Genomic DNA, 25,816 nt, shown 5'->3' with positions numbered 1-25,816 from the left:
TTGATTTGTTAGCTCCTACTGGAAGCTGCATTTAATGCACTTGTGGAATAACATAATACAGTATTACTTGCTGAAGAGAGAAATGCTGATTTCTCCCTTCCCAACATAAATGCTAGACTCCTTTGTGATTAGACTCTAAGTAAGGGGTTCCCAATGCGGCTGCCGTGGACACTTCCAATGGCATTCTGCTGGCACCCATTTTTTTTTTAAATATACATACTTGGATTTGTATGAATTCATGGATTTTAACATACATACATAGATTTGCATGTGTGAGTGTGGGATGTGAGTGTTTACCCTTCCAATGTTGTAATAGCAGTCTTTTAGCTGTCAAAGTAGTGCAGAGAATCCATTTACGCTGACCATTTGTTAATTTCCATGAAGCAGGTAAATAATTTAAAAGAGCATGCACATCAGTGAATATTAAAGACTGTTCCAGAACAAAATATTTATCTATTAATTTATTACATTTTTATACCACCCAATAGTTGAAGTTCTCTGGGTGGTTCACAAAACATTTCTATGTAATAAGCTCCCTGCAGAAAGAAGCAACTATCTGGACATTGCCAAAACGTGTTTAAAAGAAGCGTTAGCTGTATTGCACTGCCAGCAATTAGCTGAATTAGATAATCCCTTATTAAAGAGACATTGTGGTCTCCAATAAACACGAAGCAAGTGTTTGCTGAGTAAGTCACAGCCTTAAATCCATAGATGCAACAGGTAGATGCCAAAGCTGCGATCCACTGATTAGCCATTTTGTGGTGGTGTCCACAGCAGTATCTCCAATTCCCAAATGTGCCCACGGGTTCAAAAATGTTGAGGACTCTGCTGTCAGTGATTAGAATCCCCACTTCATCCATAAGCATGCAGGGTGTATGTGTGGGTGGGAAAGAAAATATGGTTCACCCTATTTCTGAACCCCACAGTATGGCTAGTATGTAGAGGGTAACTAATCAAGTACTGTTGGATATGTAACCCTAGACTAAGGATGAGATGGGGGTAATTCTAGAAGCTTAGTTCTTCGTGGTCTCTATGCATCACACATATGGGCTCTGCACCTGCGCGGAGCCTCGTTTTGGGAAACGTCTGTAGCTGAGGAGTTTTGGAGGGAACCCTCCCTCACCATCTCAGTGCATATGTCCCCAGTGGGTTCCTGTCTATTCCCTCAGTTCTCTTTCATCCACCATTGTGGTGACCTCATTTAGGAACTTCTGTGATCAGACTTGTTCTGATAGCATTCTTGTTGCAAAAGCTGAAGTTTTATTCTTCTCTGTTTCTTTTTCTGTATGGGTTTTGTGCCTGTGCAGAGCCTCCATTGGAACTTTCGAGAGCTCAGATGTTTAGGCAAGAAGCCTGCCCTATCCTCCCTCCTGTGCACACCTAGAGAGTGGTGTTCCCACCTTTCCCTTAAGTATCCACATCCACAGCAGCAGTATCGTTGAAAGCTTTCACTATTAAATCATCATTTGTAGATGGTTGTGCTGAGTGTTTGCTGCAGTCACATTTTTTCGTTTTTTCCTATTTTGTTTCCTTCCCTCTTTTAAATGTTTTTCCATTTCCTTTTGCTCAATATGATTTGCCACTCATGTGGCGTGTCTCAGCGGTCTGTGGCCCTGTTGGCCCCATTCCATAAATGTGCAAATTGTGGGAGCAGATTGCCTCCCACTAATGGCCACAATTTCGTTCTGATAGGTTTTGGCAAGGGTCATTTCATAGAATTGTGTGCTCATTGATAAACAGGTGAAGTGGAACCACTTTTCACCCCTTTGAGTGGTGCTTTGAGGGTGAGCCTCACCAGCAGCAGATTCAGTAAAGCAATCAGAGTCAGCTTCACTCCCGATTTGCTCAAAACTGTCACTTGAAATGGCCTCAGCCTCGGATTCAGAACCAACCAGACCATTGGTACTGGCAACACACACTCAAGTCTAAATAGTCAAGCACTTGATCCCCCACCAGTGCTGTGTCAGACTGTCTCCAAGAAGGACAAATCCAACTGCTCTTCAGCTGATGAGTCCAAGAAGAAAAAGGGGAAAAAATCTAAGCAGAGGGATGGGGATATGTACCAAAGTACATCCATACCATCTCCTGTTCCACAGGATGCCACAGCTATACTGGAATGAGAGCCATCACAACTTCCACCTCCATTACTTCTCTTCCTTTCCAATGGTGCAGAAGCCTCCAGATGAATCTCCCGTGGTCTCAGATAAGATCCTTATTATGGGTTCAATGTCAGAGAGAAAAATAAGGGACTCTTATCTGCCGCCATATCATCAAGAACTACCAAGCATTATTTTATGCTGAGAGCCATCCCTCATTATTGTTGTTCTCCAGACTCTAGGAGAGGCCAACCAGACATGTACTATTCAAAAGGATCTCACCAATTTTTACTCAGAAGAGGGTGGGGATTGTCCTGGCAATACTCTTGTTTGGTCTCTCATTCCTGGGACAGAGGATCACTGTAGAGGAGAGAGTCTCCACCAAGGCACTACAGGGAGTGACCCTGCTACTTTGAACTTTATCCCCCTCAGGCTTGACAAGATTTGTTGGTCTCCAGGAGATCTCAATCTGAGATGGGCAGAGGTCTCACCTTGTTACACCTTGCACACCTTGTTACAGCTACCGTGTCCCAGCCACTGGCGTCAAATCTGATCATGTCAGTATTGCAAGTGCTGATGATGCTAGCCACAACACTTCCAGTAATGCCTTTAGTGTCTGTTCAGCCCCCTCTGGTAGTGCCCACAACACCATTGGTTTTGGCTTCGTTGGAACCTCTACAGGTCCTCCCTCTGGCTATGGTTACACAGTTATCAGTGCCTCTTCCTCACACTATAATTACTCCAGTTTCCACACCTGACCTTCACATTGTGACTCTTCCCATTCCACTACAACCACCAACACAGTTAGAATCGGACCCAGATGACTGTCAATCAAATTTGTCTGGATCAGAGCCAGCCCAACCTTCAGCTTAGTTCCCAAGTCAGGGAGTAGGCAGCCATTTGCCACAATCCCCAACAGAACATAATTACACTGAACAGCTTTTTAGCATGGCTACATAATTAGGACTAGAGATTAAGTGAGTTGGTGCCCCAGTGGATGATCCTGTGATGGATTTCATCCAGTCTGATTCTACTGGACCTATTGTCTTACCGGTCCTTCCTTCTTTCTTCAGGGCAGGAAGAGCATCCTGGAAGAAGCCCCCCCCCCCAACATTTAAGAGGCTAGAAAATCTTTACCCTGTCCAACCTGATCATTGTACTTTTCTTTTTCAACACCCCATACCAACATCCATTATCATTGAGTTCGGTCATAACAAGGTGTCCTCAAAGCTTCACTCTGCTTCAATTGATCAAGAAGGTTGTAAGCTGGATGCTATGGACCACCAGAGTTATTCTGTGGCTGCATTAGCTTTTCGTATTGTGAATTATTAAGCCTACATGGCTCAGTACCAGTTTTTCCTTTGACAAAAAACTGCTTTTTAGAATACTTCCCAGAAGACAAAAAAGAGATTGCAGTGTTCTTAAAGATTAGTCTAGGGAAGCAGCAGGCGAATATTGCCAAACATATGGTGGATTGTGGAGCCAAGACCATGGCAGCAGAGATCACTTTATGTCGCCATACGTGGTTGCATTTCACTGGGTACACCAAAGAAGCTTGTTCATGTATCAAGGACCTACTGTTTGATGAGTTGAGTTTATTTAATTTGACAACAGATGATGTGCTAGACCACATCAATAAGATCAAAACCTCAGCAAAAAAGATGGGTGTTGATGCAATCCAGCAACCTTACTATCCATGTTCTAGGTCATGGAATAGGTCATAATGCCAGTGACAATCCCCATATTCTTTGGGTGATTGTCCCTTTCAAAAGATGGGCACCCAGCAGTCCAAACAGACCTTCCCTTTCACTCTGTATTATCAACATTCCACTCAATATTCTGCATCAGAAGCAAAGAGATGGACAGAAGCTGTGCCTCTGACCTGCCACTAACTGTGTTTACCTCTTCACCCTCCTTTGGCTTGTGTCTAAGCAGGTATTATGCTGCATGGCATTGTATTACTACTGATGAATGGGTGCTTGCTATTGTGCAGTATGGGTACATGATAGAATTTCTCTCGCTTCCTCCTCTGGGTTTTTCACGAGTTACGCCCTCTTCCCCACTCTGGGAAAGTTCATGAGGTATCACAAGACATTAGTACACTGATGCCTCCAGTTCTATGCGGGCCCATCAGCAAAATGAGACTCCATTTAGGTAACATACAATTTTCCATCTAGCTCTCCCACTGGATAGGGAAGCAGAACAGGGTGCACGTTCACAGACATGTAGGGTAGCGCCTCCCTGCATGAAGCAGTGCTTGATAGGTTACTTGTCCAAGACTTCCAGTGAGCTTCATGTTTGAGTGGTGGCATATAGATTAATCACTTGCATCCAGATATGTATTCACAGTAGTCTTGAATCCCAGTTCAAAGAGGGCAGGTGCTGTTTTTCAGATGAAGGGATGCTGAGCCAGTTTAATGCTTGAATTGGAGGAGAAAATTAGAGGGCACCCTTCCTTAAAACTGTGTTGTAAGGGGTATGGCTGTGTGTAATTTAGATCTAAAAGTGTGTGTCTCCTGTATCAGGTCACTTACTTTTAGTCATTGGAAAAACTTCTGAGATTATTTAAATAGCCCTTATTTATTAGATATGAATTATTCTAAGCTTATATCTACTAAATAAAAGTCAAGCATGCTAAATCAGATTACAGTGGATAGAAAATATGTTTTAAAAACTATTCCCCCCCCAAAAAAAATTGATAATCGCTTTTAGAAAGCCAAGGAAGACATATGATGGCATAAGCTTTTGAAACTTAAATACACACTAAAACTTCTTTTCCTCCCTCCCATTTTGTAGTTGTCACGGGAGCTACTGATGGAATTGGAAAGGCATATGCAGAAGAGGTAAGGCTTCAGCTTTTTCATATTTTCCCCCTCAACAAGTGTGCTTATGCATCCAACTATAGCTCTGGTCCGAGCAATAATTACTTCACTTTTGCAAACAATGACGTAGAGAGAAATTTGTTCATTCATGTGTAGCTTAATTTGAAATGCCACAATGTGCAATAAGGAGTCCACAAATCAATGCATTTGCATTCTTAACTAAGTTTAAGAAAATGGAAAATATGGGATTCAGTATACAAAAGATGGGTTGATGTGCTGGAAAAGGTAACTTATGAAAGCTGTGCTAAATCACATAGTTCAAAATGGTTGTATGTATTGGCCTTAATTTCTGTCACTGGGAATCTGTGTGTATTGTGTTGTTTTCCCTAGGTTGGTTGGTCTCTGTTGGCACTGGAGGTCATTGCCTTTCCTTACCATGGACAAAGCATCCATAATCTGGACAGTCTCTGTGTTAGCATTAAATATAATCAGATTTATTTTCAGCAAATTATACTGTAGAGCTGAAGTTGGCTTTTTAAAAATCCCTTCATATCTGTTAGTTGTGAGTCACCATGATACATTGTATGCGTGTATGTACTGATTCACACATATGTGTGTGCATTCACACATATGTGTGTGCATACACACACGCACAGTGAAAACTCACCATGCAAGCTACATCTACTGAAATTCTCTCATCTGCACAACTATGAAAGGTGCAGGGGCCCTGTCCTCTTTTGCATCTGACCACCCTAAGCTTGGACATTAGATTAGAAGCTTCCAATGTCTTCCATATTCTGACCATCAATTTGTCAGTACTCTGAATCCTTGTCTCCTGTTGCTTTGCAGACAGGTATCTGTTCCAAACAATAGTCGTCTAGAGAATATTACAATACATAATAAGACCATAATAAAATAGCATACAAAAGCTTAGAAGATGCTATTTTTTGAAGTATTAATAATTTTAAAAATATTTTCATACATTTTAAAATATAAGATATTTTCTAAATATTATTTAAACGCTTAAATACACTTTTATTTTACTCTATAATGTGGCAGAAGTTCTGAAAAGTTCTGGCTTAAAGGAACTTCAGTGTGCCATCAACACATTGTGCTGCCATTTGACACTTCAAGTGATTCGATTTAGCAGTACACTGGGCTGGTCAGGCCATAGTTAAAATTTGCCATTTGATAGCAGATTCTGCTGTTCTCCATTGAAGAGATGAATCCTTCCATATTTGCAAGACAGTAAAACTAGTAGAGAAATGCCAAATGGCCAGATAGTTTTATTTAAGTAAAAAGGAAAATCTTTGCCTCTTAAAACATATCAATGCTATGTCATCCTTGCCAATTTTGCTGTGTTCATTTGGGTGCCAGACATAGTGCTTACTTACACATGGTACTTTGGATTCGGTATTAAGATTTGGTAATCAAGGCCGGGAATATGTGCACGTCTGGATACCTACAACCTCAGTTTAGGATAGATGTCTTATTTACACATTCATGAGAGGCGCTGTTACTTCAGTGAGTTGGTGTCTTTGAAGAGACCTAGAAACAGCTGAATGTCCAGCTTAATTATGAGTTGGAGATCTTTCCTTGAACACGTAATATAGGTACAGTGGTGAGAAAAAGTTTGTGAACCCTAATGCTAATTATAGAAATTCCATAGTTTTACCTTCTGAATCAAACTCAGTCTTTTTCTAAATCTCCAGTAGGGTTTACATTAACCAATTCTGTGTCTTGTGAAATAAAATGATGTATAAATTAGGCAAACAATGAGTACTTAGGAGTCAGGGTATGTGCAAAAGTAAGTGAACCCCTGGTTGCAACAGCTCAAAGGGAATAATTATAGTCAGGTGTTAAAGTAATTAGGTAGATCTTACGAGGTGAGTTTGGGATCCCTATAAAAAGATCAGAAATGTTGTGAGTTTAGTCTTCACCATATGGTTGTGTGGAAACACATCATGCCACAATCAAAAGACATCTCTGAGGACCTCAGAAGAGCAGTTATTGCTGCTTATCAGTCTAGAAAGGGTTACAAAACCATTTCTAAGGATTTGGGGCTGCACCAATCCACTGTCAGGCAAGTAGTCTACAAATGAAGAAGGTTCAAGACCACAGTCACTCTACCCAGGAGCAGTCATCCTTCCAAAATCTCTCCAAGATCAAATGGGTGCATCATCCAGGAACTCAAAAATAACCCCAGAGTAACATCCAAGGATCTGCAGGCCACTCTCACCTTGGCTAATGTGAGTATCAATGATCAGAAAAAGACTGAACAAGAATGGTGTTCATGGGAGGATAGCCAGGAGAAAACCACTGCCCTCTAAAAAGAACATTGCTGCCTGTCTGAAGTTCACTGAAGATCATGTAGATGGTCCCCAAGACTTCTGGAACAATATTCTCTAGACAGACGAGTCAAGGTAAAACTTTTTGGCCTCAATGAGAAAAGTTATGTTTGGTGAAAAACAAACACTGAGTTCAAACAGAAGAACCTCATCCCAACCGTCAAGCATGGTGGGGGGAATTTGATGATTTGGGCTTGCTTTGCTGCCTCTGGATCTGGACGGCTTGTCATCATTGACACAACCATGAATTTTTCAGTGTATCGGAAGATTCTAGAGGAGAATGTCAGGACATCCGTCTGTGAGCTGAAGCTGAACGGAAAGTGGGTTGTGCAACAAGACAAAGATCCTAAACATACAAGCACATCTCAAAAAGAATGCCAGCAGAAGAAGAAATTCCATGTTTTAGAATGGTCCAGTCAAAGTCCAGACCTAAACCCCATCAAAATGTTGCGGCAGGACCTAAAGGGAGCTGTTCATACAATGAAGCTCTCAAATGTCACTGAGTTGAAGCAGTTCTGTAAGGAGGAATGGTCCAAAAGTCCTCAAAACCGATGTGAGAGACTGAACAACAGTTACAGGAAATGCTTACTGTAAGTCATTGCTGCTTAAGGGGGTGCCACCAGGTACTGAATCTAAAGGTTCACATACTTTTTCACACATGGATATTGAATGCTGAATCAGTTGCAGATAAATAAATGTTGAAAAAGCATCATGTTGGTATGTCATTTCTTTAATCAAATTAGCTGTTCTTTTTTTAGATTATGGGGCTAGATTAAGATCTAATAACATTTTAGGTTGGAAATATGTGACAATCTTAAGGTGTTCACAAACTTTTTCTCACCACTGTATATAATCTTGCTCATGGTTACTGCAAAGAACGCATGTCTTAGTCCTGTAGTTAAATCCATATTTGTAATTCATTTTATCTTATATGTGAATCCAGTTTGAGTCAGATATTAGGAACTGGATCCAAACTTTTCCTCCACCTGACACAGAGAGAAAACTTTGGGATCCAACTCAATTGGATTTTGTATAAATAGTGATGCTTATCTATAAAGTGCTGACACCCAGTTGTAACTGGCCCTCTTGGATTTTATCCCTTATATTCTCAGTTAGCAAGGCGTGGAATGAAGGTGGTTCTTATCAGCAGATCTCAGGAAAAACTGAATCAAGTTGCCAGTGAAATAAGTAAGTAGTAGCCTTTTTTTTCTTCCATAGTATATGGAGAACTAAAACAAAGTAGCTGAAGTTAACACCTTAAACATCAATCTAAACATTAATAGGTTCACTTTCATTTAGATAATAGTTCATAGTTCTTAAAAGTTCTTTATGGTGGTAATAAGCAACTCATAATCTCAAGTTGTACTAGTCTTAGTGCGCTTTGAAATATTAACAGTTTGTGGTATAGTTGGGGAAACAATGTACATCAACTATCTCACGTTGAGTTTCTCTTTATGAAAATACGAAATACCTTTTTCTTCCAAATACTGTAACAATAACAGTGAACACCATGTGATGAATATTTGCCTCAGAAGTCTTTGCACTGTTTTTGAAATACCTTGCAAGACTGCCTAACAAATATTCATCCTGACTAATATTTTGTTCTCTGCATCTCTCAGCGTGAAGCTGGAACTCTCATTAAAGAAGCATATAAAATATTAGATAGAATCTAATATTAAGACTGCATTATTTTGCTGGCATTCACTCTGTCATGCTGTAACTTTTCCCTGTATTTTTCTTCTGTCCTCTTTAACCTGTTAGTGTTAATGTGAGTGACAAGTCACAAACAAGATCGAACTTTTCCCACCTAAACTCAGGAAAAAATAATGCATGCTTCAGATAAGAAGTTTGAAGGAAGGATGGCTGGCTGTTAATATTTACTGCTTATGACATAAATGAGTGAGGATGACAGGAAATGTTTTAGGAAGTGAATAAAACTGAAAACAGTTCAAGGTTAAGCTAGTCCAAAGACAACAGAGGTTGAGGAAGAGAATGAAGTTGTAACTTAAAATCGAGTATCCTGTTTGGGAACGTAAAGGAAACCTTTTATGTAGCAGTGCTGAGAAGAAAATGAAAAAATATTTTACTCCCTAGTCTTACCATTATTTTGGTAAGAATAATAGTTAAAGAGTGCTGAGCTTAAGTACCTTTCTTTGTTAAGTATCCCACATAACCAGCTCCTCAGGAATCGTATAAATATTAGAAACAGAGCTGAGAGATTACAGGACGAGAACATCTGTCCTCATCTTCTCTACTCCTTTTGTGTCATCTCAAAACTGTCACATGTTAAGATGTTTTAACTTTTTTTAAGGAAGGAATGCTCCTGAAACAATCCTTAGAGATATTTGAAATGTGTTCTGCTTGATGTAACAACTACTTCATAGTTTTGTATATATTCTGTACTCTCATTCCATATCTTACCAAGTAAAGATTGTTTGAGATTGTTTGACGTTAAAGATGGAAAGACAAGCCTGATCCCAGAATCTTGTAAAATAATTTCTGTATGTCTGTATCAGGCTAGAACACACATATCCCAGATGATGCTGCTCTCGGGAAATTGAGCATGATCAGTTACTTGTTAGTCTGAGGTCAGCTACTTATAGAATTGAGAGAATCCCTAAGCAAGGACAGATTTGTCACAACCACTCTGGTGGCCTCTTGAATGCTGTTTAGTTACATTGCAACTAATGTAGGTGAAACTAATCTAGTTTCATAAATACATAAGAATGAGCAAGTTTAGAAAGGCTTTTTAAAAATAGGCTTTCAAAAAATGATGTAGGGTCATGAGCTTTGCCAGATTTGGCTGTTTCTCTCTGAGGTTCCCATTCAGGTAGTTTGCCTCAGGCCTCTCTTTTTTTAAAGTTGTAGTAAACATGTAAATATTTCAAAAGAATTGAGTTGAAAATACATGTACCCAAACAGTTAAATTTGACTGATGTTCAAGAATGAAGATGTCACTGTTTTGTGGCAATGACACAAGGAGGAAATATTTCTTCAGCTTAGTTTTTAAAAAGTTGGCTTAATTGGGATAATTAACTTCAGCTCAAAAAGCCATATTGAAACTTTATATATAAGGTTATATATACGCGCACACATGGGGGGCAGGAAGGTTGGGATCCAGAGTTGCTGTTCCATAAAAGGAAGGGTTCCTTTTGATCACAGAAGAGCCTTTGATCCAGCAATGGTTCCCTCTAACAAAAGGGGATGGACGTGATTTTTTTATGATTCCCCATTTGCCCTATTTAACTCCTACAATCTAGTTAAACATTAAGAATTAAATAGCCCATTGAACCTGGACCAGTTGTTCAAATTTCACATATGTTCATATGTGTAAATCATTTAATTCCCTGTCTATAAAGATACATGCCTTAGTTACATCCTGTTTGGATGACTGTAATGTGCTGAACCTGGGGCTACCTTTTAAAATGGTTGGGAAAGTTCAGCTGGGCCAGAATGCTTCAGCCAGAGTACTGATTGGGGCTGGGTATAGGGAGCATGTGACTCCTTTGTTAAACTAACTTCACTGGCTATCTGTCCATTTCCAGGCAGAATTCAAAGTGCTGGTTATGAGCCCTATGTGACTTGGAACCAGGCTATTTAAATGGCCGTATTCTCCCATATGAGCCTTCCCAGGTTGTAAGAACCTTGGTAGAGGCTCTTTTCTATGTACTGCCATTAACAGGGCCTTCTCATTGGCTGCTCCCTGACTCCAAGGGAGGCCAGGCTACCTCCATCTCTGTTGTCCTTCTGCTGGCAGGCAAAAGCAGGCTTTTGGCATTGGAGGGCGCAGTCCACGGGGATAGTCAGTCGCCTCCAAACTTGGAGGTGGCCAATGATCCGATGCAGGGCAGGTGAAGCATGGCGGTGATCCTGTCCTCTGCGCTCCGGCATTTGTGGCTAGATGACTGATTTCAGCTGTCTAGCTGGGGTATGTCAGAGCGGGGCAGGGAGGCCAAATGGTGCATAGGAAACATCATAATGGCGCTTCTGCAGTCTCCTCCCCGCCTCCAGGAACGCCCCTTTTTCACCCACTCCATGCTGCTGTTATGAGCGCGGAGCCAGGGACAAACCGTGCTGCCTACGAGGTGGTGGAGGAGGAGGAGGAGAGTCAGGTTCCCAGAAACCGAAAAATCTTATGGCCGTCTAGACGCTATCTAAAAGCCACAGGATTGCACCCTAAGCTGATTTGTTGCGGAAGGAAGCTTTAATTTGATGGGCACTACTATTTCTTTACCCCTTCATGGATCACTGCCTTGTTGTGGTGAAGGGGCTTGCGTAATTCAGTGAAGCCATAAGCTATGCTGTGCAGGGCCACCCAAGACCGACAGTTCATGGTGGAGAGTTCTGACAAAATGTGGCCCACTGGAGAAGGAAATGGCAACCCACTTCAGTATTCTTGCCAAGAAAACCCCATGGACCGTACCACAAGGCTAAACAATATGATGCCAGAAGATGAGCCCCTCAGGTCGGAAGGTGTCCAATATACTACTGGGGGAAAAGCAGAGGGTATTTCCAAGTAGCGCCAGAAAGAGTAAAGCAGCTGGGCCAAAGCTGAAAGGACACTCAGCTGTGGATGTGTCTGGTGGTGAAAAGAAAATCCGATGCTGTAAAGAACAATATTGTTTAGGAACCTGGAATGTCAGATCAGTGAATCAAAGTAAGCTGGAGGTGGTCAAACATGAGATGGCAAGATTGAACATCGACATCTTGGGAATCAGCGAACTAAAATGGACAAGCATGGGCGAATTTAATTCAGGTGACCATTATATCTACTACTGTGGGCAAGAATGCCTTAGAAGAAATGGAGTAGCACTCATAGTCAATAAAAGGGTGGGAAAAGCAGTACTGGGGTACAATCTCAAAAACGATCGAATGATCTCAGTACGAATCCAAGGCAAACCATTCAACATCACAGTAATTCAAGTCTATGCCCCAACCACTGAGGCCGAAGAAGCTGAGGTTGATCAGTTCTATGAAGACCTACAACATCTTCTAGAACTAACACCCAAAAAAGATGTCCTTTTCATCATAGGGGACTGGCATGCTAAAGTAGGAAGTCAAGAAATCACCGGGATAACAGGCAAGCATGGCCTTGGTGTACAAAATGAAGCAGGACAAAGGCTAATAGAGTTTTGTCAAGAGAACATGCTGATCATAGCAAATACTCTTTTCCAACAGCGCAAGAGGCGACTCTACACATGGACATCACCAGATGGTCAATATCGAAATCAGATTATGTCCTTTGGAGCCAAAGATGGAGAAGCTCTATACAGTCCGTAAAAACAAGACCTGGAGCTGACTGTGGCTCAGATCATGAGCTTCTTATCGCAAAATTTTGGCTTAAATTGAAGAACATAGGGAAAACCACTAAACCATTCAGGTATGACCTAAATCATATCCCTTATGAATATGCAGTGGAGGTGAGGAATAGATTTCAGGGATTAGACCTGATAGACAGAGTGCCTGAGGAACTATGGACGGAGGTCCGTAACATTGTTCAGGAGGCAGCAACGAAACCCATCCCAAAGAAAAAGAAATGCAAGAAAGCCAAGTGGCTGTCTGATGAGGCTTTACAAGTAGCTCACGAAAGAAGGGAAGCGAAAAGCAAGGGAGAAAGGGGAAGATATATCCAACTGAATGCAGAGTTCCAGAGAATAGCAAGGAGAGACAAGAAGGCCTTCTTAAATGAACAATGCAAAGAAATCGAGGAAAACAATAGAATGGGAAAGACTAGAGATCTTTTCAAGAAAATCGGAGATCTCAAGGGAACATTTTGTTCAAAGACGGGCATGATAAAGGACAAAGAAGGCAGGGACCTAACAGAAGCAGATGAGATTAAGAAGAGGTGGCAAGAATACACAGAAGAACTATACAGGAAAGATCTGAATGTCCCTGATTGCTATGATAGTGCGGTCACTGAACTTGAGCCGGACATCTTAGAGAGTGAAGTCAAGTGGGCCTTAGGAAGCATTACTAACAACAAAGCTAGCGGAGATGACAGTACTCCAGCTGAGCTATTTAAAATCCTAAAAGATGATGCTGTTAAAGTGCTGCACTCAATATGCCAACAAATTTGGAACACTCAACAGTGGCCACAAAAGGTCAGTTTACATTCCAATTCCAAAGAAGGGCAACGCCAAAGAGTGTTCAAACTACCGTACAATTGCGCTCATTTCGCATGCCAGCAAGGTGATGCTCAAAATCCTACAAGCTAGGCTTCCGCAGTATGTGAACCGAGAACTACCGGAAGTACAAGTTGGGTTCCGAAGAGGCAGAGGAACTAGAGATCAAATCGCCAACATTCTCGGGATCATGGAGAAAGCAAGAGAATTCCAGAAAAACGTCTATTTCTGCTTCATTGACTACGCTAAAGCCTTTGATTGTGTGGATCACAACAAACTGTGGCAAATTCTTAAAGAGATGGGAGTACCAGACCACCTTACCTGACTCCTGAGAAACCTGTACGAGGGTCAAGAAGCAACAGTAAGAACCGGACATGGAACAACCGATTGGTTCAAAATTGGGAAAGGAGTACGACAAGGCTGCATATTGTCGCCCTGCTTATTTAACTTATATGCAGAGTACATCATGAGAAACACTGGTTGGATGAATCCCAGGTCAGAATTAAGATTGCCGGAAGAATTATCAACAACCTCAGGTACGCAGACGATACCACCCTAATGGCAGAAAGTGAAGAGGATCTAAAGAGTCTCTTGTTGAGGGTGAAAGTGGAGAGTGCAAAAGCTGGTTTGAAACTCAACATTAAAAAAACGAAGATCATGGCATCTGGCCCCATCACTTCCTGCCATATAGAAGGGGAAGAAATGGAAGCAGTGACAGATTTTATTTTCTTGGGCTCCAAGATCACCACAGACGGTGACTGTAGCCACGAAATTAAAAGACGCTTGCTCCTTGGGAGGAAAGCTATGGCAAATCTAGACAGCATAGTAAGAAGCAGAGACATCACCTTGCTGACAAAGGTCTGCATAATCAAAGGTATGGTTTTCCCAGTAGTAACGTATGGCTGTGAGAGCTGGACTATAAGGAAGGCTGAGCGGCGAAGAATGGATGCTTTCGAACTGTGGTGCTGGAGAAGCCTCTTATGAGTGCCCTGGACTTCAAGGAGGTCAAATCAGTCCATCCTAAAGGAAATCAACCCTGAGTGCTCATTGGAAGGACAGATACTGAAGCTGAAGCTCAAATATTTTGGCCACCTAATGTGAAGAGAAAAGTCCCTGGAAAAGTCACTGATGCTGGGAAAGATTGAAGGCAAAAGGAGAAGGGGACGGCAGAGGATGAGATGACTAGATAGCATCACCAATGCAATGAATATGAATTTGAGATTTGACACTATGGGAGAGAGCGGAGGACAGGAAGGCCTGGTGTGCTATGGTCCATGGGTTCACGAAGAGTCGGACACGACTTAATGACTGAACAACAACTATTTCTTTGGGGTTTTCTTTGAATTTTAATGTTTCAGTTATAATAATTTTGTTGTTTGGGCTGTATTTTATTGTTAGCCACAGGAAAGGCAGGATATAAATTTAGTAACTGTAAAAGCACAGTAAAGATGTTACATAATCATTTGAAGTAGCTAAGACTGAGGGCAAGTTTCAGTTTCCCCTGGAAGATCGTTGGCAGGGTACTAGAGACAGAAATATTGTGGTAGAAAATACTAGCTAATTAATGACAGGTTAAGTTTATTTCCCAAAAATGTAATCAAGAACATATTTGAATCACTGTCAGGAAACACTTTTACTCTGCAGGACTAGTTGGCTAGCTTTAATAAAACAATAATTGTATGTAGAGGTTCAATAGCAGTCAAAAACAATAAAATATCAAAATCATGTGTACTGTTTTGTATACTACGTCATCCTTCACCATTGGCTATGCTGGCTAGGACTTATGGGAGCTGCAGTTGCCCAACATCTAGAAGGCCACACGTTTGCCACCCATTGCTTAAAGGTTAAAACCAGCACTTTGAATTGGGCTCAGAAACAATTGGTGCAGTATAAGTATCACATAATTTGACTGACCAGCCCCCACCAGTACTTGGGTGTCCATATTCTGCACTAGTTGAAGCTTCTGCACAACCTTTAAAGTCAGCCCCACATAGAGCACATTGCAGTATGGATAACTGAGTCAAGATCTGTTCAAGTTAGGGATGCAATTGGTAAACCAGCCAAAGCTGGTAAAAAACTCTTGCTAACCACTATCACCTAAACTTCCCCAATTAGCATGGAATGCAGGCAAACTCTTGAACTGCACACGTGGTCCTTTCCGAGCCCAATTCATAGTGCTGGTTTTGACCTTTAAAGCCTTAAATGGTTTGGGACCAAGTTACTTGAAGGAGCGCCTTCTCCCATATCAGCCTGCCCACACTTCAAGATCAGAAGGAGAGGCCCTTCTCATTTGCCCACCCATGAGAGCAGTCAGGTGGTTGATCACATGTGAGAGGGCCTTCTCTGCAGTGGCCCCACGCTTTTGGAACAAGTTGCCTTCGGAGGTCCTCCACATTCTGTCATTGCAGGCTTTTAGGAAGGCCTTGAAAACATATTTCTTTATCGTGGCCTTCTCTTGACTGCTGTTGTTGTTTTTATTGTTTTTAATATTTTAACTGTTTTTATGTATTTTATTGCTGTAAGCCACAGTGGGAGGGCTTCTGCCCTGAAAGGCAGCCAAGAATTGCTTTAAATAAATACATTTAGGGGGAAATGTAATCTCTATCCAGAATAGTTGCTTTTCTTACCCACAGTAATTCCATCCTAGCTGGATTAAGCTTCCACCTGTTCACCCTCGTACACCTCAAAACCACTTTCAGACAGTTCAAGGTTTCTACTGTCCCTGTAGAATGAGTGGATGAAAATGAGAGGGAGAGCTGTGTATAATCTGCATACTGATGACACTTCAGCCCAAGCCTCCAGATGACTTTGTTCCTGCAGTTTCATGTAAAAAGAATGAAAGCAGGATGGAACATTGTGACACACCATAGACTAATGGCCATAGGGTAGAACAGAAATCTTCCCAGCACCACCTTCTGAGACCACTCCTTCAGGAAGGATAAGAAGGCATCATGCCTCCGAAGCCCAACCGTGATAGGCAATCCAGAAGTTTACCATGGTTAATGGTATCAAAAGCCACTGAAAGGTACAGGAGAACCAATAGGGTTGCACTCCCCCCATCCATTCCCAGGCATAAACCATCCACCAGGGCAACCAAGCATGTTTCGGTCCCCAACTGAGGCCCGAAACCAGATTAAATCAGAATCATCCAGCAGTGCCTGGAGCAGAGAAGCCACCACATGTTCACACCTTGCCCAGAAATAGCAAATCATATACTGGGCAGTCGTTGTCTCAAACTGTTGGATCTAAATGTGTGATTTGTGAATTTTTTTAACTAAGACCTCAGCATTGCTTTCTTTAAAATTCCACTGAACACACAGTGGTCAGGGCAGTGCCAGTTGGTGCAGAGACAGCAGCTGCAATCCATCTCCCTCTTATGTGTTGTTGGAGTGTGTGGATAGAATATAGGAGGGCTACAGTTACAGTTCTGTGAAACAATGCATTTTTAGAAATTGAAAAACTTCCACAGAAAAATACAGCAGCGGAAAAATTCCCACTGATAATTCTCCAATTAAAAAACATTTTATTTCCATATTACTGCCAGTGACCAAGTTGTGCCTTCTGCGTTACTACTTTCTATGGCTGGGAACAGCATCTTCTGCCTACCCACAGCAAGCTACTGCCCTTACCTTGATATCTTTTGTCAAAATCCAGTTAGTTGGTAAAGGCCTTCTGGAACATCTATAGCCTTAGCTTTTCTGATTTGTCCATTACCACTCAGTGTTCCCTACTTCGTCCTTATTGCTCCATTATCAAGCCCTGTCTTTTCTGCTGCATCCTTGTCTGTAAATGCTCTGGGAAGACCTGACTCTGTATTTATATATTCATTAGAGAATGGAGAGCCAGTCTTGTTACTCCTAGTCAAAAGGTGAAAGGGGATAGTCACTTTAAACACATCATGAAAGCTTTCTTTGAAATGGGGTTTGGGGAAATTGTTTAAGACCAGCTATAAGCACAAATAGCTTTAAACTGGCCAACCTAAAAAGAAAACATCACTAAGCTGTACATTCTGGAATAGCCCCCCTAGAACAGGAGAACCCTATGGGCTACATAGAGAGACAGCTAAATAAATATGTTTTGTTCTTTCTAACGTAGAAACTTAGTTGTGGCCTATTTGTTCCAGGAAGATTTCTTGCCTCCATTCAGGTTTGAGGAATATTTATCTTCCTCTGCTGTGTCATATTTCCATGGTTTGAGGTGGCAGTTGAAGTAGAGATAAGCTTTGCTACGAGTCTAAAAGTTTACTGTGAGTGTAAAAAATCTTGAACTGGCTGAATAGATACATTTTTAATTTATGGCCTCATTCTGATGGATAGAGGAAGGCATTTTCTGTGTCATATTTTCTGTGTCAGAATCAAAGCAATACTTAGATTTTGCTTGCACAAGCTGTTGTTCAAGGTGTTGCACAGCTTGTTGCATCTTCATCAGACTAGGACCCAGCTCGTACATCACTGCCAATTCCTGGGTTGTTTAACCCAGGAATTGACGGGGGCGTGTGGGAGTGAGTGCACTCCCTCATACCTGCTTACCACTTTAACTTTCAGTTAACGCCCTGTCCCTGGATTATTTTGTGACATCTGAACCTGGAAACGCTGGGTTGTTTAGTGGTTAAACAACCTGGAGTTAACCCAACAACAAATCATGGGTTAACTCTGGGTTGGTTAACCCCTAAACCTCTCAGAGTTTCCAGGTTTGCACATCACGAAGTAATCCAGGAACAGGTCAAGTGAAAATGGGCAAGTGGGAAGGAGGCCATATGCTCACTCCTATGCACTCCATGGGTTGTTTGATCATGTGAACTGGGTCTAGGTGTGGCTTGTGCTAGTTGAGCTTGGTTTGTTAGTGGTTGATTGACTATGAGCAGAATAACACCAACCCTTGGTAACCTTCTGGATAGGTTGTCTGGGTTGGGAGTTGGAGGCACTGCACTACAGTGGTTCCACTCCTATTTGGTTGGCCAATTCCAGAAGGTGGTGCTGGAGGATTATTGCTCTGTGTCTTGGCAACTATGCCATGGGGTTCCACAGGGCTCTATTTTATCCCCTATGCTGTTCAACATCTACATGAAACCACTGGGGGAGGTTATCCAGAGGTGGTGGCTGAGGTGCCATCAATATGCAGATGACACGCAGCTCTGCCTCTCTTGTTCATCAAACCCCAGGTGAGGCAGTGACTGTTCTGAGTCAGTGCCTGGGCATGGTAATGGACTGGATGAGGGCCAATAAACTGAAACTCAATCCAGACAAGACGGAGGTACTGTTAGTGGGTGGTTCGTCTGCCCAGCTAGGTGATGTTCAACCTGTTCTGGAGGGGGTTGCACTCCCCCTAAAGGATCACATTCATAGTTTGGGGGTGCTTTTGGATCCAGAACTGTCACTTGAGGCACAGGTGAACTTGGTGGCATGGAGCACCTTATCACCTTCAGCTGCTACACCAACTACGTCCTTATCTGGACAGAGATAGCCTAGCTACAGTTATCCATGCTCTGATAACCTCTCGTCTGGATTACTGCAGTGTGTTATACATGGGGCTGCATTTGAAAACGGTCCAGAAACTTCAGCTAGTCCAAAATAGGGCAGCAAGATTGTTAACAGGGACTGGCCAATGAGATCACATTACGCCAGTACTTTGCCAGCTGCACTGGTTGCCAGTCCATTTCCAGGCCCAATTCAAAGTGCTGGTATTAACATTCAAAGCCCTAAACGGCTTGGGGCCGGGTTATCTGAAGGATCACCTCCTCCCATATGTGTTTGCCTGGACCCTAAGATCATCCTCAGGGGTCCTTCTCCGGGACCCTCCGCCAAAGGAAGTGAAGCAGGTAGCTACCAGGAACGGAACCTTTTCTGCTGTGGACCCCTGGCTGTGGAATGAGCTCGCTAGGGAGATTCGCCTGGCGCCTACATTGTTCTTCTTCCGGTGCCAGGTGAAAACCATTGTATTCTCCCAGTATTTTAGCATTTTAGCTTCCTAATCTTTTAGCTCTAGTATTGTAAATCTGTATTTTAAACCTCTGCATTGCTGCTAGGTTTTATTCTGGTTGTACTGCTGGTTTGTGGTTTTAAGCTATTGTGGTTTTAAGCTTTTATATTTTATATTGTTTTTATACTGTGCTCTGTAGTTTTAATTTTTGTGAACTGCCCAGAGAGCTTTGGCTATTGAATGGTATAGAAATTAAATAAATAAATAGTAATTTTTCCTCTAGCATAACATTGGATATAACCCAGAACTAACACAATTAGCACAAGTAACATCTAATTGATGAAGTTGTAATGAGTTGTGCAATTCCTTGTGCCACAATTTGTGGAATGGGCTGTGCAGTAGTTTGCACAAACAGAATCAAAGTACCAGATTTGACACTCAGAATGGATCAAAACCGGGTTTCTGCAAGTGATAGATCAAAATAGGGTTTCTGCAAGTGATGGAAGCGTCACACTAGCAGAATAACACAGTTGGATACAACCCATAAGTATGATTATAATCAAAGTTTTAACACATCTGTTTAATGAAGTATCACTTAAAACAGCTCACCATGTGTGCTAAAGGGCTTTAAAAAAAAACAAAAAACAACGTAACAGGCAGAGCAATCCTAACTGCCTCAGAAAGCCATCTAGGTCATGTTAGGATGCAGTAGAGGCACCTCTCTGCCTATGGAGATGAGCTCCATCAGTGGAGGCACCACATCTGCCACATTTTATATTTGCATAAAGCCTCATGGGCATAAATCTACTGGTTGTAGGCTCCAAAATGGGGTGGTCCATAGGCAGCTTTGGATCCACTCAGTTGGGCTGATTTCTTATTTAAATGTCCAAAACATCTGGCTGGCACCAGGTTGGGGAAGGCTGCAATGAGCACTTAGTGCCTGGCCAGCATGAGCTGGCCAGCTTTGGAAGCGGCCACCCAACAACAGTTAGGATTGGTCTCTTACTTCATACTGGTTTTATACTGTATAGGTATATTACCACAAGGCGTAATGATGGTTCCCAACTTGGATGGCTTTAAAAGGGGATTAGACAAATACATGGAGGATAAGGTTATCAGTGGCTGCTAGTCATGATGGCTATATGCTGCCTCCAGTATGCCTGTATTATGCTTGGGGAACATGAACTGGAGGGTGCTGTCGCACTCATGTCCTGTTTCTGGGCTTCCCATGGCCATCTGGTTGGCCACTGTGTACAGAATGGTAGGCTAGATAGGCCTTTGGTCTGATCCAGCACAATTGCTCTTATGTTCTTATTCCTTTTATGCTCCATTTTGACAGTCCTAGTAAGTGTTAGCAAATTGGTACATGTTTGTTACATACCTTCTTTTGACATTTTATTTTAAAAAGAACTTATCTAGCTACTAATTGGCATTTTCAACAACTGTTACTTCAGATAATGATTTTAAAATGCAACGTTCAAATCATCTTATGCATCTAGCTTCCAAATAGCAATCCACTAGACTGTATATATGGTGCAATCCGTGCAGGAACCTCTGGGCAGGTGTCTGCCTTTCAACAAGGCTAAAAATAGCATTCATTATCATAAGCATGAGGAACACACGCAGACATGAGCAGCATCACGACAACCTTGTGGGAGAACTTTGAAATGAGCACAGTATTTTTCCTCCCAGTGCCAAATAATTCAAACTGATGCAAGTTACTTTAATGAAATTATTTTTTTCACCTGTCAAAATCAAGTTACAATAATAATTTTCCATGTAGCTATTTTGCAATGGGTGGAAGGGAAGAGGATCCCTTTCTCTCCGTTTAGACAGAACGAAAGTAGTTTTGTTTTATCATCCCTGGCAGGATACAACATGATAGATAGATAGATAGATAGATCGATCGATCGATCTATTGATTTTTTTAAAGGCTGGTTGTCTATGAGTGTGTTCCCTTTCTATATCTGAAGTTACTAAATATATTCAGTGATATATTCTATATCACTTCTCTGGCAGAACATAACTCCATACTCTTTAGCTTGCCAGAGTGATTTGGGAGGGTGGAGAGATTCTCTTGCAGTTATAAATGCAATTAACAGTACTGCAATATCCAGAAAGATAAAATTTCAGGAGAATAGAATGTCAGATATCGTGAGAGAAATGCTTTCTATGGTCTGTATCAAAAATTCCTGGAACCCAGTTGTTTTATGAAACTAAAGGATCCAGTTGGCTTCTCTTTACATAAGAAACCTATGCCAGTGGAGGGAAATGCAAGACAAAAACACAAGGGCCCGAGAACATCTTCAAATATGATGCTACCCTGACAAACTGGAATCTTTGGATCCAAAGGTTGTGCATGGAAGAGACCAATTTTGTTAAGGGATAGATCTGTGATCTCCCTTTCTTAAGCGACAATATGTTTGTTATTCTTTAAGGTGCCACAAGACATTCAGTAAGTTTTTTGCTGCATGAGACTCAATTGAGTCAGTGTATTTCACATGCTGTGGAGTTGCAATGTTTACATTGGAGAATTTGGCTGGGATGCTATTTAATGTATGCTAGTTCTGGCTTTATGTAATTTTGTGTAACTCGGAGACTTCAAGCCAGAAACCAACAGAGTCAGGTTGGTAAAACGCGAATATGGGTCCCACACAGTATGTGGTGGAGGAGGAATGCTGTTATGTTACGACACTTAAGGAAATTGAGTATTTCAGGTACTTCTTTATTTTTCCAGTGTAGTATAAGGGAGCAATCCTATGTGGAGAGGTGACCACCTGTCCAATGCAGGATGGGAGGAGCACAGAGGGGATCATCTGCTCAGTGCTCCAGCTGCCCTGCATTCATGGCTAGACAGCTGATTTTGGCTGTCTAGCCACAGGACATTGGAGTGCAGGGTGAGGAGGCTGGACAATGCATAGGAAGCATCATACTGGCACTTATGCACACCCCTCCCCTGTCCTGGGAATGCCCCCTTTTGCCCCACTCTGCACTTCTCTTCCTAGCATGGAGCCCAGAGACGATCCATGCTGCCTATGAGGCGGCGGGGGAGGGGGCAGGGTGGCAGTTCTCTGGGAACCAACCAGTCCTGTCACCCTCTAGCCACTGACTAGTGGCCGTAGGATTGCACCCTAAAGTTATTACAGCCTGTTCAAGGAAGACTCTTCATAGAGTAGGATTAATTCAAGTTGATAAGCAAGTTCAGCTAAACTGTAATCTTAACAGAAGAGAATGGAACAGCTGAGGTACCATACACTGTCATGTTGCCTTTCCTTAGTGTTCTCTCCCCTATGAGAGTATGCTGCAGGCCACTGGTTTCCAGCAGCTCTACGGAAAGTAAGCACTCACGCAAATACTTGCCCCTTCTGTGTCTAAAGATGTAGAACTTCTAGAAATTTTGAAGCCATGGGGGAAATAACTGGTTTTCCTGGGTGGGGCTGTTCCCAGCAGAAAAACAGAACTTTGGGGGGAAATGGAATCATAGAATAGTAGGGTTGGAAGGGGCCTGTAAGACCGTCGAGTCCAACCCCCTGCTCAACGCAGAAAACTAAGTCAGTGCATCCCTGGCAGATGGCTGTCCAGCTTCATCTTGAATTCCTCCAGTGTGGGAGAGCCCACTACCTTCCTAGGGAATTGGTTCCGTTGTCGTATTGCTTTAACAAGAAGTTTTCCTGATGTTCAGCCAGAATCTGGCTTCTTGTAAATTGAGCCTATGATTCCGTGACCTGCACTCTGGGATGATCGAGAAGAGATCCTGGCCTTCCTCTCTGTGACAACCTTTCAAGTACTTGAAGAGCGCTATCATATCTCCCCTCAGTCTTCTCTTCTCAACGCTAAACATGCCCAGTTCTTTCAGTCTGTCTTCATAGGGCGTTGTTTTCAGTCCCCTGATCATCTTTGGAAAGACACGCAATAGTTACTTCAAGAACTTAAAATAGAGTATAACTTGGTTTGCTCATAAAATTATATTGATATTTAAAAGTAACGCAGTAAATTTGTAATTATTGTGTGAATAAACTATACTTTTACATTTAGAGTACCAAACATAATAATTTTATTAGCAAATCAAGTTATACATAATACATTTTGGATTCCTATTTTATGTCTGACCATAGGGAACTTCAGTAAGTAGTCCCTGAAACCTTTGGATCATCCGAGAAGCAGGAGGAGGAGGAAGAAGACTGGTATACAGCATTTGTTCATGTTTGTGAGGAATTGGTTGGGATGAAGCTTAGGGAAATATGGTCTGATATCAGGGGTCCATTTTTTCTGGCACACACTCTGGCATTCTGACATAGGACACCCAAATCAGTGAGATTATGTATTGTAGCCAATGTCAGCCTAAAATCTTAATGCTTATACTCTTCAGAAATCATCTCACTATAGCAGAAGCTATAGGCACATTGCTTAGTTCGAGAAAGACTTCAAGGTTAATAACTACAACCATTTCAGAGATCAACCCAACAATAGTTTCCCAAGTTGGGATCTCTGCGGTGCAGAATACAAAGCAAAGTCAAGGGTCCCGATAAATCCAGGCAAGATGATATTCCAGGCAATTTAAGATGTGGTTCAAGAGCAAGTTACAAAGTAGAATACACACAAACACAGGTAGAGATCAGTCCAACAATAGGGTCTATGTCAGAATATCCATAGGATGTTGTCAGGGCAGATCAAAGGTCCCAATATGTCCAACCTAGAGAGAGTGCAGGTACTGGACAGAAGAGATGATCCTTTTGGGGCCTCTTCTGTCCATGTTCTCAGGCAGACTAGGTCTAGGTTTCAAGATAGCAAGCAGGTAGAAGTCCTGGGCAGTAGAGGTATTGCTCCCTAGGGTCTGTACTACACTAGATCCCAGGCAGGATCCAGGCAGGCCAAAAACCCAGGTATCAGGATGATCCTAGGCCTTAAAGAAGGGTTGAGTCTAAAAAAGGAAGTGGTCCAGGAATTAGAGACATTGGTTCCGGAATTACATTCTATGACAGTTCCTTAATGATACAAAGTTAAAACAAACGGGTCCAGGTTTGATGGACAGTCCAGGTGAAGAGTGCTTCAAGCAGCTCAAATTGTGGTTTGTCCAAGCAGGAAGGATTTCAGGGAGTAAAGATGAGAATGTTCCCAGCAAAGGTCCTGGCACCTCAGCAATGGTTTAAGTGCAAGGGAAGGGCCATTACAGTTTTCGTTCTGATGATCTAACTGAGAGTGGACTCTAACCTGTAAATCAGCCATACATTAAATAAAGCATTTCTGTACTGCTTTCTATAGATGCTTTCGTTCCTAGGAAACACGTTTGAAAACCCCTCCTTCTGTAGCCCAGTCCCCTGCTCCCACCCCAAGCAGAGAGAGGCTATCAACTTCCTTAACTGTAGTCATGTCATTGAAGGTCGAAACTTGCTGCTGGTCAGGAGTGTTCAACTCCCCCAGCTTTCTCCCCTCTGAAGAAACTAGGCAGAACGATGCTCTCACCATTCTGATATTCCTCATCCTGCTCAGCCCCAAACCAACTGCCTCCTTCTTCCTGAAATCACATAGGAAACGAGGCTGAGCTAAACTCTCAAGCCTAGGGCTTTCTAGAATGGACTGGGTCCCCATCAACCCATTCCAAACCTGAATCAGAGTCTGGCTCTGATAGGCCCCACAGTGTAACTTGGCTCTGGATTTTTTTCCTTGCAGTACTCTTGTAATTTTCCTAACCAAGCCATCAATAAATCATGCATTAATTAATGGCAGAAATGGCTATGTACCACTTCATATTACTCGTTCATTTTTTCCCCTTCAAAATCTTGGATTACTTTTACTAGTAAAAGTGGCAAAGTCTTTTATAATAAATAAATGAAGCTTGGACGTAGTGTCCATTGATACATTTCTCTGCTAATACACTGACCGCAAGATTTCAAATGTGAATGTGTAGCGATAGAGCAGATGTAGCTAAAAATAGCAGGCCTCCACCTCCCTCCACAGAGATGTTGAACTTGATTTTCTTCTGACGTGAGCACAAGACCACTGCTGCAGTAGGGACTTAATGCTATTTACGTCGTTACTTTGCATAGCAGCATATCCCTGGGGATTTTTTAAACAATGCAGCTGTTTCTGAAAGATGAAGAAAATACTTGCATCTGCTATTAGAGATATTAGGGGGAGGGAGAAGTAACTGAATACAATTAGGTTCACAATTCTGCATGAATGGATAAGCAATATTTTGGGGAGGGGTGATAAGAGAAACTAGGAATATGTCTACTTTTGTGGATGGTATTTTCCTATGAACCAAATGCTCTTTTTATGAGTTATTGGAAGTATTTGTTAAATACAGTTGCTTTGAACAATATTTAGCGTGCAGAATTGTTGTATTCTCACTTTAAGGTACTGTTAGTTGTATTCAACAGTTGCTTGCACAGTTGATCTTTTCTCTCTTCCTAGCCCCCTGAAACACCTCTTGGGGGAATTGGGGACCACTCTTGAATAGTGTGAGCTGAATTTGGGAAGGCTGCAGTGAGAGAGGGGAAGATAAGGTA

The 25,816-nt window shown here is 42.0% G+C and overlaps 1 protein-coding gene across 1 annotated transcript in view; it reads left to right on the top strand.

Moving 5' to 3' along the window:
* The window catches only part of HSD17B12 (hydroxysteroid 17-beta dehydrogenase 12), an 88,654-nt gene that overhangs the window by 28,158 nt on the left and 34,680 nt on the right, over positions 1-25,816 (top strand). The window contains exons 2-3 of the mRNA XM_084850964.1: positions 4,893-4,939; positions 8,379-8,454. Coding sequence (XP_084707090.1) covers positions 4,893-4,939; positions 8,379-8,454 — 123 coding nt within the window. The remainder of the gene's footprint in view (positions 1-4,892; positions 4,940-8,378; positions 8,455-25,816) is intronic.

Source organism: Heloderma suspectum, chromosome 1, assembly GCF_057233095.1.
Source record: "Heloderma suspectum isolate Gila_16-S chromosome 1, 16-S_ref, whole genome shotgun sequence".
NCBI classification, from domain to species: Eukaryota; Metazoa; Chordata; class Lepidosauria; order Squamata; family Helodermatidae; genus Heloderma; species Heloderma suspectum.
Note: the sequence above shows the minus strand (reverse complement) of the source record. Positions and strands in the feature narration are given on the sequence as shown.